Genomic DNA, 17,371 nt, shown 5'->3' with positions numbered 1-17,371 from the left:
TGGAGTTGCTCACCTGTGGTAAATTGGTGGGTATTGTTTGCAAACCAGCAGCCAAGCTTACAGTTCCTGAGTTTAGAAGTGAGGAATTAATGTAGGATGAAGTCCAGTTGGTCCTGAACAGCAGGGGACTCTAAACTGGTAACCAGCCCCAGGAGTCTCTCGCCTGCTGTTCCCAGTCAGGAAACCATCTGATAGAACTGTAAAAGGGAAGGAGGAGGACCGGAGGTGGCTGAAAAGATAAGAAGTATAAAATATAAATAACCTTTATTTTGGGAATGTGGGGAGAGACACCCCCGACCCCCTGGGGCGTGGCATCTCCACCCCGGGCCCACAATCTCTCTGTGGAACACGTGGAGTGAGGCACATGAGTAGCCTCGGCTTGGGGTGGAACCTAAGGGGGCATTAGGGATGCACAGGTAGCCCATTGGTCTTAGTTTGGCACCAGAGGCAATTCCTAAGGGTGGGGGAGATAGGAGCTCCTTGGCTTTACCAGCTACAGTATCCTGCCGGGGCCAAAACCCTTTCATAGTTTAGGCTGACCTTGAACTCACTGTGTAGCCCAGGTTGGCCTTGAACTTGCAGAGATCTTCCTGCCTTGGGCTCCCAAGTATTGGGATTATAGGCCACATGCCTGACTGGCCTCAAATTTGCAACCCTCTTGCCTCAGTCTCCCAAGTTTCAGGGGTTGTAGTTATTTGCCATCATGCTATTTTTCTTATTTCTGGGTATATTTCTAACAAGTTTGTTTGTTTGTTGGTGTACTGGGAGTCGAACTCAGGACCTTGTACTTGGCAGGCAGGTACTTATGCTGCTGAGCTATATCCCCGCCTCCAAGTTTATTTTAATAAGTCACATTTTTCTGCTTTTTGGTATATATCTGGTAATTTTTTTTTATTAACTACTAGAGTTTTGGAGCAAAGTGCCTTACCTTGTAGAAGATGGGAAGGAGGGAGGGAAAGAAAGACGGGCTGGGGACAAGATAAACCCTTCCAGGATGAGTCCCCGGGGACCTACTTTTTCCAGCTTCCTAACTCTAACCCTACCTCAGTTTCCACACCCCCCAATAGTCCATTCCGGGTGAATCCTTGAATGGATTAAGCCACTGCGAACAGGGCCCTCATGACGAGGCACTTACCATTCCTTAAAGATTGTACTGGGCACCAGGCTGTCAACATATAAATCTTCAGGGTGAAAGGTTTTTGTCCTGGTATGAATTACTATAGGGTTATGGCGGTGGTCTAACGTGGCAGAAGGCCAAAGCGGGACCACCCTGCACTGCCTGCTTCTTCCTCAGCCTTAACTGCAGCTCCCCTTCCTGTTTGTGCATGAAGAAGACTCCAATCAGCTCCTCGCGCCTCATCAGTGCCCGCCCTAAGCACCACCCCTGGTCAGCGGGTATAATAGATCTCATACCCCACTTCCCAGCGGAAAAAGCCAGGCTGCCAGCGGTCTGGGGTTCTGGGCAGGTCCTTGGAGTAAAGGCTATTTTTACTTTATAGTCTCTCTTTTATGGTGCTGGAAACTCTTTCACAGGGAACATTCCAAATCGAAATTATAACATTCTAGTTGGTCAGAATTTAAATACCTCCAAGTCCTGTGTAAGCTCTGAGAATTACTCAACAGATCCTCGTCTGTTCATTCATTTGTTCAGTTTTTTATTTTTGGGGGGTTTTTTGTTTTGTTTTGTTTTGTTTCATTTTGTTTTTGCAGACAGGGTCTCACTATACAGTTCATGCTGGCCTTGAGCTCACTTTGTAGCCCAGGCTGGTCTCAAACTTGCAACTTCTGCCTCAACCTCCCAAGTGCTGGGATTACAGGTGTAAACCACCATGCCTGGCTCCTTTGTTCATTTTTGGAGATAGGGTCTTCCTGTTTTCCAAACTGGCCTTGGACTTGCTATGGAGTCCAGGGTAGGCTCAAATGTACAATCCCCTATTTAGCCTCCCAAATGCGACCACACCCGCTTTTTCTCCCTCCTCCCTCCCTTCTACCTGTTCCCTTTCTTTCCCTCCTTTCACCTTTCCTGTCCTTTCTTCCTTCCCTGGATGAGTTGGGCTCTATACATGCAGTCATGTTGAGCAACAGATTCAGTGCAAACACATGCACATTCTGAAGGTCTTTCTCTGCCTATCTCCCTCCTTCCTCAGCCTCTTCAGACTCAGAGTTACCTCTTTAGCATTGCGACCTTCATACTCACCTTGTTCGTTTTCCTTTCCTTAGGTTTCCTGGCCTGCACTAACTACTCTCTGTTGTTTGAAAAGATTTTGTTCCCAGTTCTCAGTCTGTCATGACTGCATGTAGAGTTCCTGACCTGCTTTAGAGTACCTCATGCACCCTGAATTACCCAGCTTCTTTTTTTAACTTCATGTGCTTTTTAGTGAGCCTCTCTTTGCATTAACTATTGGTTTATATTGGCTCTTTGTACTTCAATATTTCTTCCTTCCTCTGTTTTTAGTTTCTATTGGGGAAAAGTCTTGAGTGGATATTAAAAACAGTTTTTATACAGTAGTGAACATTTTTATCTTTTTAAAGATAACTCAGTAATAAGTAAGAACTTGTAAACATTGTGGTGTTTCATTAGTGTGACAAGCTGAAAGAAAAAACATGTACATGTATTTAAAAAATAGTTAAGATAGCTATACTACTGATTTCTCTGAGTTCACTGAAAGGGAAGGAAGGTTTGTGCCAGTATCATTCGGACAGTTGACTGCAGATGACTTGTGCTCTGGGTGACTGATTCAGGATGGCAGTGTGCAATGTGTGTGCCACTTTTGCTCCCTGGTTGACATGTTTTACGCAGCTTGCTCTTTCCCCCATTTCCCCTTCTACTCTCGGGTCTTACATTAATCATGTGCAAAGGCTTGGCCTTCTGGTCTCTCAAAACAGTAAGGAGGGTGGAAGCACAAAGCTCTTGGGTCTTTGCTGTTTGATTTTAACTGTCAGCTTGGTCAGTATGCATCTTCTAGACATGCCCATGAGGACACAGACCACACTGTGTCCTGTAAAAGGGAAGGGTAAGCAGACAGCATTTGAGGAAGTTAGTGCTCTCCTCTGGATACTAGTTAAGAGATAGAGCTCACATACCTAATCGTCTTTTCTCCTTGCCTTCTGAGATATGAATCTTTTGGTTGCTGTATGTAAGCAAATGCTACAAAGAACGCAGCAAGAGTTTTTACCTGGCTGTTAAAAAATCACCATGTGTGTTTGCTTAGATTGTCTTGGACAGTTATTTAATGAGTACATGGAACAGCTGAGCTAAATCTATGCAGGTGAAATTTTTTATATTAAGTGAGTAAAGTAACATTTTTTTTTCCTCCCTACTAAGGATTGAATTTAGGAAATGCTGAGGTTTCCAGGCCTTTTTATTTGAAGATAGGGTCTAAGAGCTGGGCATGGTGGTACGTGCCTGTAATTCCAGCACTCAGGAGGCTGAGGCAGGAGATCATTGCAAGTTTGAGACCAGCCTTGGCTATGAAGTGAGCTCAAGGCCAGTCTGAACTGAATAGTGAGACTATGTCTCAAAAAGACAAAAAAGAAAAAAAAGTGGGGGTCGTGGCACAGTCTAAAGGTCCTGTGTTCAATTCTCAGTACCACCCTTACATAAGAGGTGGTAGGCAAACAGAGGCAACGCTGACCTCCTTAATTTTCCCTGCCATACAATGGATGGCTGCCAGTGGCAGCACACATTTGTAATCCTAGCATTCAGAGATTTGCCAGCTCAGAGCCAGTGTGGGTCACAAAGTGAGTTTAAGGTCAGCCTGAACTACAAAATGAGAGCCATCATAAAAGAAAATATGGTATACACAGGTGCACTGTGGAATGTTATTGTATCATAATGTCATAAGGAAGAAGAATTGTTCATTGGCAGAGAGATGCATGGAATTACATAAGCCCATCTCAGAAAAATTAAATACCATGTTTTCTCTTATACCAGTAAGCACTCGGTCAGTCAGTGAGAAGTGACAGGAAATTGGAAGGTGGATTTTCAGAGATCTGAAAGGGAACAGAGGAGGCAAAAGGAAAGGGAAAGGCAGGACTGGGATGAAAATAATCAGAATATGTTATGCGCATGTACCAGTCCATAAATTTCCATTGTTCTGTACGACTCATAGGAACTAATAGACACCAAAACAAGAAACAGAACAGGAGCCAGGCGTGGTGGCATACCCCTGAACCATAGCACTTGGGAGGCAGAGGCAGGAGACTTGCTACAAGTTTGAGACCAGCCTGGGCTACATAGTGAGAGTTCAAGTGTGGTTCTGCCTGAACTACATGGTGAGACTCTGTCACAAAGAAAGAAAAGAAAGAAAACACATAGCACAATTTCATGAACTCCCCATTCACTAGTCAGTTATGCAGCTGACTCCAAACCAAGGTGCTGGCTTCCTTGTCTGTGGGACACCTGTCTTGCTCCCCCAATTTGTTTGTTAGCTTTATAAAGGCAGGACATAGCTCTGAGAGTTTGGCTGAGAGCAGTGCTGTGTGTTAGACCACCAGGGCCTAATTCCAGGCTCACCATATGATATGTTAGTAAAATACCCTCTACGCATGTTGATATTCACTGTTCCTAGGACTCTGTCAGGCATTGTGGAAAGTCCATAATGTGCTGGTGTCTTCCTTCGGGTGCAGCTGTGACCTATTTCAGTGAGGAAATAGTGGTGCTCTCAGGCTTGCTTTGCAGCAGAGGGCCTGCCACTCTGCCAGCCTCCAGCTGTAATGCCAAGACCTGAGGCCAGTCTCTGCTGCACATGGGTAGCCTGTAATGGACTTTGCTTGTTTATAGCAGGAGTTGAAAGGGAAACTATGGGAACAGGTTAGTTTTCCTGATTTCAGGCCCTAAAAATGTCATAGGGTCAAATCAAAGTAAAAAAAAAAAAAAAAAAAAAGGTAGTCACAGCCACAATTCGTTCATTCATTCATCCATCTTTTTTCCTTTCTTTTTCTTATTTTTTAAGATAAGGGTTTTGCCAAGTAGACTAGGCTGGCCCAGCTAGAACTGGCTATATTGTCTAGTTTGGTCTCAAGCTCATTACACAACTTCAGCTTCCCAGGTGCTAACAGCCACGCTCCTTAAACTTTGTGTGTGTCAAACACAGTGCTTGCCATGTTGTATATCTTCCCGTATGTAGTCTTTTACTCCTTGACTTCCACTTAATTGTTAGTTCCACACCTCAAGCTGGTGAAATTTCAAGGTTAGGTGCAAACCTTCATTCTTCTGGAAGAAAAGGATGCCTTCCTCAGATAGCCAGTTCTGAGGAGCTTCAGCTTTTAGAAAAGTAGAGGAAGAGAGGGAGGCTATGTTAATTGTCTTAAGGAAAATGAAAGGTCAGACCTTTGTCTCTTTTCATTCTCATCAAAAGTTTATGGAGCATTTCAGCCCTGTACCTATACCACATCTGGAGAGGGAGGAAGGCCGTGCCGGAGCAGGTCATTTGTACTTTCGTGGGAAACAACGCTTTGAGTTTGAGAACCTTACTGGATTTTAGATGAAAAATGACTTCAGCCTTCCATGGTGAGAAATGGTGTGTTTGACTTGTTCCTCCATGGAGGAAGAGAAGATCAAAGTACACGTTTACAGTAGGAACTGCCTGCAGCTGTGTGGACTTTCATCCTAGCAGATGCTAGGATGCTGCTGACCATTAGTGAGGAGCTACTGTGCTGAGCACTGTTTCTTTTTCTTTTTTTTTTGTCTTTTTCGTTTTTATCGGTACCAGGGATCGAACTCACGACTGCCTGCTTGCAAGGCAGGCGCTTATGCTGCTGAACTAAATCCCCAGCCCTGAGCACTGTTTCTTTCAGTGACAGAACACTGTACTAAGACCAGGACGGCAGAGCCAGAGCAATACAGGGGAAAATGTGCAGCTTCCAACCTGCAGGATGTCAAAGGCAGCAAGTTTGCGTTGCCTGAAGCAAGAATGAGTTCTAAGGAAAGCAGAGCTTAGGCATAGGAAATAAGAATAGCTCTTGACAGTCAGAGAGATCCTGAACACGTTACCAGTGAGTCCACTTCTCTAAGAAAGTTTTATAGAGCAAAATCACGAGGCAGGTACAACGTGGGTCAAAACTGAAATCAACCAATGAGATTACAAATATAAGTCAGGTGTGCTAGTGCATGCCTGTAACCCCAGCACTCAGGAGACTGAGGCAGGAGGATCGATGTGAGTTCGAGACCAGCCTGGGCCACAAGGTGAGCTCAAGGACAGCCTGAACTGTAATAGAGAGACCCTGTCTCAAAAAGATTACAAATATAACCACTAATAGCAAGAGTGTATTGATGGCCTCATTAACCTTGGTCCATAATCTTAGGCTTACCTTTAGTCTTGTTTTAGTAATATTAGTCTTGGTCTTAGTGGGTTGGAAAGGATGGCCAACCCCTAATGGCAGTGATTTCTGGGGAATCTCAAAAAAGCTGGAGCCATTTATCCCAGACTTCATTTATCCCCTGGGGAAGTGGGGAAATCTGACCACTGTGATTTTAATCTTCAGATTCACCTCCAGTTGCAGTTGTGACTTGTGACATGTTCTTGTCTTCAGCACTGACTGAGGGCCTGTCCCTGACTGACAGACTAGATTGTTTCTACCTAACTGAGCTTTTATGCAAGCTGTGAACAGTTTTGATGGGTGTTTTAGGGAAGAAACCTGCATATGGGCACCAGGAGAGGCTTGTCCCAAATCTTCAATCATTGTGAATGGTGAATGCTTCCCAACTTGCCTGGGGCCAAATGCTTGGATTGTGTCTCCTCCACCAGATAGAGAAGATAGAGCACTGCTTTGCACCTGACTCCTGGGGAGAAAAGCAAGGTTGCCTGGCACAGACTCAGCTGTGACCTCCTGTTTGAGTTTTGGGACTTGATCCCTCCCTGCTTTGTGGGCGAAAGGAGGCCCCAAAGCCATATTCTTTAACCACTTGAGTAAATATCCGAAATTAAAACAAATGGTTCAGATCTGGAGCATCAAGGTAAAACAAAACAAAAAAATGGTCCCAGTGCAGTGGAAAAGACATCTGAGATTATCATGAAATTCTCTAAAAAGCCTCTTTATCTTTCTCTCCTCCTAATTCCTTTTTAACTCCTCTGTTTTAAACTATCTAGAGATTAATTTTTCTATGATTAAGAGTTTGATGGTGTTAAATCAAAACTGCAAGCCAGGCATGATGGCACATGCCTGTAATCCCAGCACTTGGGAGGCTGAGGTAGGAGGATCTCTACAAGTTTGAGGCCAGCCTGTGCTACATAGTGAGTTCAAAACTAGCCTGGACTATGTACAGTGATGCCTTCCCTCAACACAAAAACAAAAAAATCCAGAAAGCAGAAGCTTATGGAAAAGGAATAGAATGATTACAGCCTTTTTGGGAGAGTGGAAGATTGGTTTTGAGAGCATTCACTGTGGGAGGAATTTATTAACAGCCTTTAATAACCACCCCAATCTTGGAAACCAAAGATGGCTGAGGCCTAAAACATCAAAGGAAAACTGACCACCTTTGACTTTCAAGCTTCTAAGTGAGCACTGAGTGGTCACATTAGCAATCCAGATCAGCACTGCTGATCAGTTTTGTCGGGGTTTACACCATCTGGGAAGAGAGTGGGGGTGACGTGAGGCTCTGAGGCTCTGTGGAGCGTGGAGCTGTGAGAGCTCAGATACTGAGCCACAGCTTCTCTGGCTGCCTCTCCACACTCTACAGACCATTCTTCCTCTTCCCAGCGGGGTGGTTAGTTTGTGAAGACTAGATTCAGCCTGTGGGCCTGACTGTCCGGCAGATGGGACTAGCCTGCCAGTGCAGAATGAGTGCTTGCCTCAGCCCTATCCCAGGGTGACTCTGGGCAGGTCTCTTCATCTTGAAGTAAAGGCCATGGCCTGAGTAGGTAGTGTCAGAGGCTACTCTGAAGCTGTTGTTCCTAGTGTGGCTGCCTTCCCTGCCACTGTCCTTCTGGCTGCCACTGAGCCAGCTTATTTGAATACATTGAATACTTCCTATTTCCACATTCCTTTGGAACTTCTATTTGATAGACCCTGTCCTTTATGTTTTATATTCATTTTATATATATAATACTTGTTATAAGAAAATATGACTTTCATAGCTAAGGGGATTAAGAGTCACACAGGTCAGGGTCACATAACTAGTAAATGATGGTGTCCAGATTTGAACCTAGATGTCTGATCTCTTTCCGTTACTTCCTGCTGCCATCTGGATGGATTTTATGGCTGTTTCTCCTTCTGCTGGAAGACTCAGTAAGCATCTCTTACTACTGTTTTGTGGTCTCATCCTTATTTGGCAGCCTAGCCTCCAGGGCAGACCGTCAGGTTGCCTGGGCTGGAAATGGGCTGGTGCCTTATGTGCTTTCCCTAGATGGGTCCTACTGAGAAGAAAGTGATGAACACAAGTTTTCTGACAGAACACATCCCATTATTTAGTTGTCCTTTTTTGCTCGGAATTCAGGCCAACATATTTGAGACAGCAGTCCTTCAGGCCCAGCACTCAGACTTTTGGCATCAAAATTAGATATCCATCACCAGGAGTTTTTCCAACGTGGTGATTCTCATTTGCCACTCTCTTCAGGCTGGAAGTTATTTCCTGTTTCAAAAGCTTTGGTTACTTTTTAAAAAATGGATAGGACTACTGAGTAGATTGTGAGGAGTGCATATTGTGAGTGCATAGATTGTGAGGAGTGTATGTGCCGGGGGAAAGGGGTGGTGTGTGTGAAATCTTACCAGCAGTTTTCAACTAACCTTGCACACTGGGATGTCACCTACCACCCATCTGTCTACCACCCAGCTGTAACCAGCGGCTTCACAATCTCTAGTGTGCAGAGCCAGGCCTCTGCTGCAGGAAATTGAATCCAGGGCCTTCGCACTGGGCTCCATTCCTTAGCAGTCCCTCTACCCCCGTCTTTCAATTGTGTATATTGGGATGGAGTCTCACTAAGTTGCACAGGCTGGGCTTGAACTTTTGTGATTCACCTGTTTCAACCTGCCTGAGTGCTGGGCTTACAGGTGCACACTGCACCTGGCAACCCATACTCTCTTGTACTCCTGAAGTTGAGGTTGGCAGTGAGCAGTAGACTGTCTCTAACTTCTGGCTGCAGCACTGCCAGTTATGTTCAGGACCACGTGGACTTTATGGGAGCTGCTTTCACATTCAATAGGGAAATGTGGTTTTGTTGTCTCCAAAAATCTGTGTTACCTAAATGAAGATGTATGAGGCCCTAGCTCCTAGCTTATAGTTACAACTATCTGGGGACAGCCAGAACTTCCAAATTTTCGTTGTCAACAAAAAGAAGCTTTCATTATAAAATTAGTAAGTGTTGTTAGTAATAGTTATTAGTAAGTGTAGTTAGTAAGTGTTTATTGCTTATTGGTTATATGCCAGGTTTTGGACAATCATCTCATCTCTTCTTTACATTAGTTTCACAAGGTAATGTCATCCACATTTTACAGATATGAAAACTGGACTCAAAAAAATTAAGAAACATGCTGGGCATGGTGTTATGTACCTGTAATCCCAGCCCTCTGCAAAGCTGAGGCAGGTTGAAGCCCAGCCTGATAACTTAGTAATACCCTGTCTCAAAATAAAAAATTAAAAGGGCTGGGAAGAGAAGAGAAGAGAAAGGGAGGGAGAGAAAAAAAATACTGAGTTGATTCTTGGCACACACACACACACACACACACACACACACACAGCCCCGAGCTGGCAGCTCCACTCTTGCTACAGGATTTAGACAGGCTCCTCTCTCTGCAAGGTAGCCTTTCCCTTATGAAATGATGAACTTACATTCTGTAAATTCAGGTTTTGAATTCCTAAACATAACTTACAATTAACAGAAACACCATGATCCCAAGGGCTATATTATACCTGCTGGGACTCAAAACTCATTACCTTCACTGCCCACGAAGTACCTATTTCAAATTGACCCCAAGGTCCCATGGGCATGTTCCGGGAGTAAAGGAGAACAGTGGCAAGATGAACTGGAAGCAGTGTCCCTAGGTGAGAGCTACAGAAGGAAGGAAACCCACAGGGAAGGGCCAGGGTCAGAGGAGGTGGCAAGAAGCAATGTCCGACAAGAGGCAAGCATAGTGGCACACACCGGTTCCAGCATTTGGAAAGGCTGAGGCAGGAGAGTCATAAATCCCATCCTAGGCTGGGCAATTTAGTGACTAAGTGAGATCCTGTTTTAAAAAGTAGGAAAGCTGGCTGGGCGTGGTGGCTCATGCCTGGGGCTGAGGCAGGAGGATCTTTAGGAGTTCAAGACCAGCCTGGGCTGCAAAGTAGCTGAAGGCCAGTCTGAACTGCATAGCGAGACACTGTCTCAAAGACCAAAAAAAAAAAAAAGCAGGAAAGCTGGGATACAACTCTCGGTGCAGAGCTCTGGACGCACTTCCTAATATCTCTTAACAATAATCATGAAGATGATGATGATGAGAAGTGGGATCATACACTAAGTACAGGATGCAGCCCCACTGCTCATTCCTGTCCAAGGAGCAACCCATACTCTCAGTGGCTCAGGAGCGCTCCCTGCTTTCACTGTCCTACAACAGGCTGATGAGGCTGTACTGGCAAAAGCCAGCTTGACTGGGAAAGAGGACACATAGCTGCTCCTCAGCAAGACCTTAGACCTCCTATCCTGCCCTGGCCAGAGGAGAATACTCAGGAGAGTAAGGAACCCAAGCAAATGGTGGAGGCTGCAGTACGTGGACTGGAGAGACTGTTCTACCATCCCAACTCTCCTCAGGGAAGGCTCCACACTGCAACTGGGGCCTGGGCATTGCCACGGCTGCCTGGATTTCAGGGCTTAGGAAAGCATGTGTTATGTTATTTTGCCTGGACCTGGGAGGCTTGTTCCATCGTAGAGGAATTACATCTTTTTCTGGCCTTGAGTCATTCACTTCTGAGCAAAGACCTTGGCTGTAGCTATTCCAGCCACAAGTGTAGCCCACATACACAAGAGCACTGAGTTGCTTTGTTGCTGGGTACTGGTCCTCCTGCCTGCAGAGTTAACATACAGAAATAGAGACAGGAACCAGCCTGTACTGAAGTCTGTGGGCCCGCAGCAAGCAGCATGATCTCGAGAAGGAGGAGGAAAGTTGGGCAGACCCTTGTGCTTCCTTCTTGTCTCTTCCCTCCAGACCCACGAGACGTAAGCCTTTCCTGTGCTCTCCAGCCCTTCAGTCTCTTCAGGAATTCCTGGCAGGCAGAAACATTTGCCACCGAGGCAAGTCTGGCCCGGTGCGCATTTGGACTGGTGAGAGGGAGCAGCCCAGGGTGTCTTCGTGTTCCTCAGGAGCCTGTCCTCCCACTCTGGCTTATTCCCTCCACTCCTTGCTTTCTGTAAAAGCTAAGTGACCTCATCGCTCACCACACCACTTCCTGCCAAACTTCCTGTGGAGCAGAGAGCTTGCCCTAAGTCACAGGTCCTTCTGCAAGTCAGGTACCTTTACTCAGATTACCAAAGTGCACAGCTACTCCCTCTCCTGCTGTGACTCTCTGCCCAGCTTGTCTCTGCTTACCTGATCGAGCACTTCCCCTTGCCTTTGGTTCATGGTCTTATGAGCTGAAGTCACATCAAGAACTGGCAGTGATAGTCCCTTCCTCCTTCTTCTTCCTTTTCCACCCCTCCTTCTTTCTTTTGGTGGGGGATATTGTGTGGATTGAATCCAGGACCTTCATGCTGAGCTATATCTACAAGTCTTTTTAAATTTTTTGTTTTGTTAAATTAATGTTTTGTTTTTTGGAACTAAGTTGTCCAGCCTGGGCTGAAGCTTACGATCCTTCTGCCTCAACTTTTACAGAATGCTGGGATTGCAGGGATGTATTACTGCATCCAGCTAATTCCTGCCTTCTTAATCACAAATAGAGTTCCCAGACTCAGTGGAAGTTTGAATCATTCATCAGACCAAGCCAGACAGGCATTGTTGAGGAGAGGCCTCTCATCAGACCAGAAGCTCCAATGTAGTCTTAAAAAGTGTCTCCTGTACCCCAAATGTTAGAAGCCCAGAAGCTTGATCCAGACAATGGATCGGGAAGGCTGAGTTGGCATTGAGAGAAACAAGCAGATGGTACTAAGGAACAGCCCAGGCCTGAAAACCCAGTTCCCAGGAAGGGAGAAGCAAGAGAACGTTGGCAAAGTCTTATTCAGCAACTATGCCAAACTGGCCAAGAAAGCTTTGGGACAGGGTTGAGAGCACATTTATGGTATTATAAATATGAGTGACTTCAGACACCTGCTGTTCCCTTACCTGTCATGCTCTGAGTAAGCAACCTTGGTGGCCAAGCTGGGCTGGGAAGGAAAAGCAGGGAGTGAAGGAGATTAGAAAGTATTCCAGAAACCTGAGGAAATGCTCCCTGTTGCATTACTTTTTTCTGGGTGATAAGGAGTGAGCCCCAGTAAGGCAGCATCATGGAGCTAAGTGACCCATGGTTTGCAAGGCCTCAACCCCGCCTGGCCTTTGACCTCCCTCAGGTGCTGGAGGTGGTACGAGCCAACTATGACACACTCACGCTGAAGCTGCAGGATGGCCTGGACCAGTATGAGCGCTACTCAGAGCAGCACAAAGAAGCTGCCTTCTTCAAGGAGCTGGTGAGTACCCATGTCCACTGAGTCTCTGGGTTTTACCATACAGGTAGGCATCTAGAGAACAACCACAGCTGCCACAGGCTGGTGGAAAAGCCTAGAAGACGCCTGGAATTGAGCGCGCAGCTTCCCTCCTAGCAGTTTGGGACAACCAACGCAGGGAGGAAAGAGAGTATTCCCAAAGCGGCATTGCTTGCCTTGCCTGCAGGGATGGAGACAGCCTTTGCACAGCTCCAGCTAGGCCTGGGCCAATCATGTGTTCCCAGAGGAGCTGTAGCTCATGGTTCCTTATTCTGTCTTCAACCTTCAAGAGTAGTTGCTGCTTTTTGTGTAGTCACTTCCTGATTTCTAACTGGCTCCTGGTCTGAGTGTCCTCCTAACGTAGTTATCCAGTTTTTAACTCCATGCCCATTCCTACTTTCCAGTTACTCAGCTTCCAACAGCTTCCACCTTAAACCCCAGGAGCCAGCAAGCATTTGCTCTGCCTCCCACTCCACCTCCTTGTCAGCATCTCTGGCTAACTTCTCCTACCAGCTTTCCCTTTATTGCCCTCTGCCCAGAGCTGTTCCAATGAAAAGCTCTGCTTTCCTGTAGTTCCACTGCCCACCTGCTTGGTGTACCCAGGCCTGGAAACTGGAGACTGACTGAAGGTGCACTGAGCTCTACCCACTTGCCATGTTTTCAGCCTCTCTGCTGAGGTATTATTTCCATCAACCAAACTGCAACTTTTCCATGCCAGCTCTGTAGTAACAGTGCTGAATTTTAGGTCATCTGTCTTGTGGTAAACCAGCCCCAGCTTCGACCCTCACCTGTCATTTCCTCAGGAATTCTCTGGAGTGAGTTAGGAACAGAGTATCTATCTTAGTTACTCTTCTCATTGCTGAGACAAAATTCCTCACACCCAAAGTTAATGGGGAAAGAGTTTATTTAGCTCACAGTTTGTAGAAGTTTCATTCCATAATCAATGGGGCTCCAAGGCAGGGTGGTATGGCAGAGGGACATCACAGTGGAGAAATAGCTCATTCCATAATCAACGGGGCTCCAAGGCAGGGTGGTATGGCAGAGGGGCATCACAGTGGAGAAATAGCTCAGAAGGTAGCAAAGCAAGCAAGGGATGTCCACAGCCCTTATCCAGGCTACTTACAGCCTTGATCCTAGCACTGCACCATGAGCCAATACCAACATCATATACTTTAGATCCATCCACCTCTATGAAGAAGCCACACCTAGGACTGCATGAGGGGACATCTAGACACAAGCCATAATGGTAACCATTAGTATAAGACAGAGTAAATGGAGTACTTTTATGGAGTGGTTGGTGAGCCTTTATGTTGGTGGAAGGGAGTTATTGGAAGCCAGCAATAAGCAAAGAGAATTAGTTATTGGGAAGCGAAGAGGATTATGAAAGAGAATTATAAGGTCTGGGTCATGAGGTTCTTTGGCATTGGCCTCCATCGTAGTCTGTTCTCCAATCTGCATGCTGGCACAGGAGAACAGAGCAGATCCAGTCCAGGGGAGCTGCTGAGCTTACATTCCTGTCATCTGACACACTGCCCTTTCCTTGGTTTCCTGCCTGACCACTTAATTTTTCCACCTTCCCCAGGTTCGATCCATTAGCACCAACGTCCGGAGGAACCTGGCCTTCCACACACTTAGCCAGGAGGTCCTGCTGAAGGAGTTCTCCACTATCTCCTGAGTCCACGCCCTCCTGACAGCTACTGACTGCCCTTATTCATGAGGCTTCTGGGCTAGAGAGGGAGAAGGGCTTGCCTCTGAGGTCAGAGGGAAACACAGACACCGAGGTCTCTTGATGAAGGCTATACTTCAGTGGAGTTTGGACAGCAACAGCAAGCCAGGGGATCTTATTTGGGGAGGATTGGGTGGGCAAAGGGAGACACATATAAGAATGTGGGAGCTTCCAGGACACCCTCTCACAGTTCCAGTTGAGATTGCAAGTTGTAGCTTCTGACTTACTGTCGGAAATTGGTGGGGTAAGCTCTAGATGATCCCAACACCCTGAAGTCTGATGGCTTTCTGAGGGTCCTGAAAACAAATCAGCTTTCAGGATTTTGGACCAACCTGGAACTCCCTCCTGCTTGGTTTGGGCCTGGAATGAGCTGGGCTTGAAATATATGTCCCCCACCCCTGTTGGCAATCTATCATAGGACCCTTAGGTTAGGGTCAGGGTAGGTACTGTTTTCTAAATTCAGCGTTGACTTCTCTGGAAATCTGGAGGTTGCAGTCTCCCCAGAGCACTGTCCAACCACCACTTTGCAGACTTCAGTTTTGGCATCAGGAGTACCTGTAGCTCTCTCCTGCCTTCCAAACCATTCACTCATCAGCACAGTAGGCTCACAACCTTAATGTCTTATTTTTAGTCTGGTTTAAACTGTCTGTGGATGTGTGAAATAAACACTTGACAGGTTTTCTGGACTGCCCCTCCCCAAGGTGCTTACTTTGTTAGTTCCCTTCCCAGCAGTTCTCCTAGCCCTAGCCCCCACTCCGCAGAGAGCCTCTCCTGCCTCTGCTGAGCTCCCCTCCAAGTGTTCCACCCCCTCACCTGCTGCTGTTTACTTCCAACCTGCCTGAGAATTTCCTCTGGGGGGACTCTGTTTCTGCTATGGTCACCCCTAGGGGCAGGGTGCCCTCCATCTGAAAGAGGCTAGGCCAGCATTGATCACCCAGACTCTAGGTGGGCCACAGGCAGATGTCCTGACCTTTAGAAAGTTGACCTGTGGCTCTTCCTTTGGGTAGTTCCACAGCTGCCTCCAAAATAGCTGCTGATCTAAGATCATCCCTTTCTAAAGTACTTTACAGCCTTTAGCCTTCGGGATGATAGGAAGGAAGCAGCAAAGGAAGAATCAGAGTGTGCAGGAATCCAGTTGTGAAGACAGGCGTGATGCCTTCCCAACGCCATCCACGTAGCGTTGCATTGCTTTGGAGCACTTGCCCTCCCTGAGAACCAGCTTCAGCGTTGAACAGATCCTACTAGGTCCAGAGTATCTACCGGCAGACTGCCACACAGACACAGAGGGGCCAAGAGGTCATGGGCTACGTTACCTCTGATCAATGGTCATTAGATGGGTGGCTGAGCCTGGAGCATGCAGGGTCTTCCTGGTGACAAAACTCCACAGCAGCTGGGTCTGGGACTGCGGACAGGCTGAAGTTATTAAAAGTTCACTTGTGCAGGATCATCTTTTTAGTATCTTTTCCCCACTTAATCTCTGTTGCTCAGATTCATTTCTCAAAGGCAGAATTAAGAGTGTCTCCTGGGTGCGGGTTCCTGGCTAGGGAACACCTGCCTTTCTTTACAGACGCCTCCCCTGAGCACAGGCCCTCATACAGGCTTGTTGGGTTCAGAGTTTTTGGCACCAGGGGCTGGTCTTATGGAAGACTTTGTCCACAGATCTGCAGCTGCAGAAAGGTGAGGGGAGCACATGCCGGTGAGCCTCCATGCAGCCCACAGTGAGGTTTTGCTCCTGTGACAATACTGGGCTGCCCATCTGATCCGAGGATGCGTGAACAATGGGGAGCAGCTGTGAATACAGATTAAGCTTTCTGATCTGTGGCCCAGGGTTGGGGACCCCTGCCCTAAGCAGAAGAAAATTCCTGCCTCCAAGTAGCAATGTCGAGGTCAGCAGTAGTCCCTTGGGCTCCTTTACAGTTTCTGCCAGCCTTCCCTAAAAAATAAATGAGGGCGCCTTGGACAGGGACATTTAACAGAAAACTTCTCACCTTCCACCAGAAAGGCTCATCTCTAGCCCAGCCTTGAGCTGAGAGTGCAGGGAATCCCGTCCCAGCCTGAGTATTGAGACTGCAGGCGTAAGCCATTGTGCCCAGCCTGCCAACCTGTTTCTTCACATTCATCTATTCCAAGAGCAGGACCCCTACTCTCCCAGCAGTGAACTTCAGAAGAAGCTGCCCATGCCTTGTCCATGTTCAGCCTTGGTGTGAGGTCTGTGGAGGTTACTGCACAGGAAGGAAATGTGCCCAAAGCCTCTCCTGCTGGAGGCCTCTTCCATTCCCGTGGGGCTGATTCAGGCAGGTGGGTGGCATGAAATCCAGCTGAGGAGGTCAGCTGTGCTGGGCTCCCTTCCGCCCAAGCTTTTGGTCTCAGTGGGCCATTCCTACAGACCCACTAAAAGTATCTGCTCATCCTGCTGATAAATGTGATGTGTCCTGCCCTAGAAGGTGGCTGCATTACAGGGGTGTTCATTTCTCATGCGTTATCACCTGGACCCCCAAATGCTCCAGCGAACCCCCAGGCATGCTGGAAAACAGGGCATCTGGGACCAGGCAGGTAACAGAGAAGGGTAGAAAAATTGAAATAAAGAATAAAGGGAGAGGACGAAAGAGCAAGGAGGTCTTGAGAAGTTGAGCTGCTTCACTGTGTCCTTATCTTTGTGTTGACCAGTAGGGTCACCAGATCCGGGAAGAAGGTACCCTAAGAGTGAAGGAGGCCTCTTGAGAGGGCCATGGCGAGTAGAGAGTTGGGGACATGCTAGAAAGTGAGAGAAGGAAAACTCCCCTGCTTGGATTGGAGGCTGGGCTTGACTTTGCCAGGTCCCCGTCTGGTCTGGAGCGCAGCGAGGCTAGGTGAGGAGTGGGAACTAGCTGGAACCCTGGCTCCACTCAGCCCGCAGATGGCACTGACTGTGGGGGAAGGGGTGACCCAGAGTTGGGCGGGGCTTCCTCCCCGAGGTCCCTTCTGTCTCCATGCTTTCCCCGCCTGGACCTGGGGCTTCGGGCTCCGAGCAGTGCCGCTCGGGAGCCTGTCGCCCTCCTGCGCTCTCCACTCACCCCAT

General features: G+C 47.3%; 1 protein-coding gene across 4 annotated transcripts in view; it reads left to right on the top strand.

Moving 5' to 3' along the window:
• Positions 1-15,757, top strand: part of Armh3 (armadillo like helical domain containing 3) — a 202,672-nt gene extending 186,915 nt beyond the window's left edge. For all 4 annotated transcript variants that reach the window (XR_010046018.1, XM_063244396.1, XM_063244401.1 and 1 more), the window contains 2 exons: positions 12,456-12,572; positions 14,170-15,757. Coding sequence is in view for 3 of the 4 variants with exons in the window: in XM_063244396.1 (XP_063100466.1) it covers positions 12,456-12,572; positions 14,170-14,262 (210 nt within the window). In the remaining variant the exon portion in view is untranslated. The remainder of the gene's footprint in view (positions 1-12,455; positions 12,573-14,169) is intronic.
• The last annotated feature ends 1,614 nt before the right edge of the window (positions 15,758-17,371 follow it).

The sequence above is a fragment of the Cavia porcellus genome, unplaced genomic scaffold (genome assembly GCF_034190915.1).
Source record: "Cavia porcellus strain 051 isolate PalLab524CR breed Dunkin Hartley unplaced genomic scaffold, mCavPor4.1 scaffold_2, whole genome shotgun sequence".
NCBI classification, from domain to species: domain Eukaryota; kingdom Metazoa; phylum Chordata; class Mammalia; order Rodentia; family Caviidae; genus Cavia; species Cavia porcellus.
This window is presented reverse-complemented; position numbering and strand designations above follow the sequence as displayed.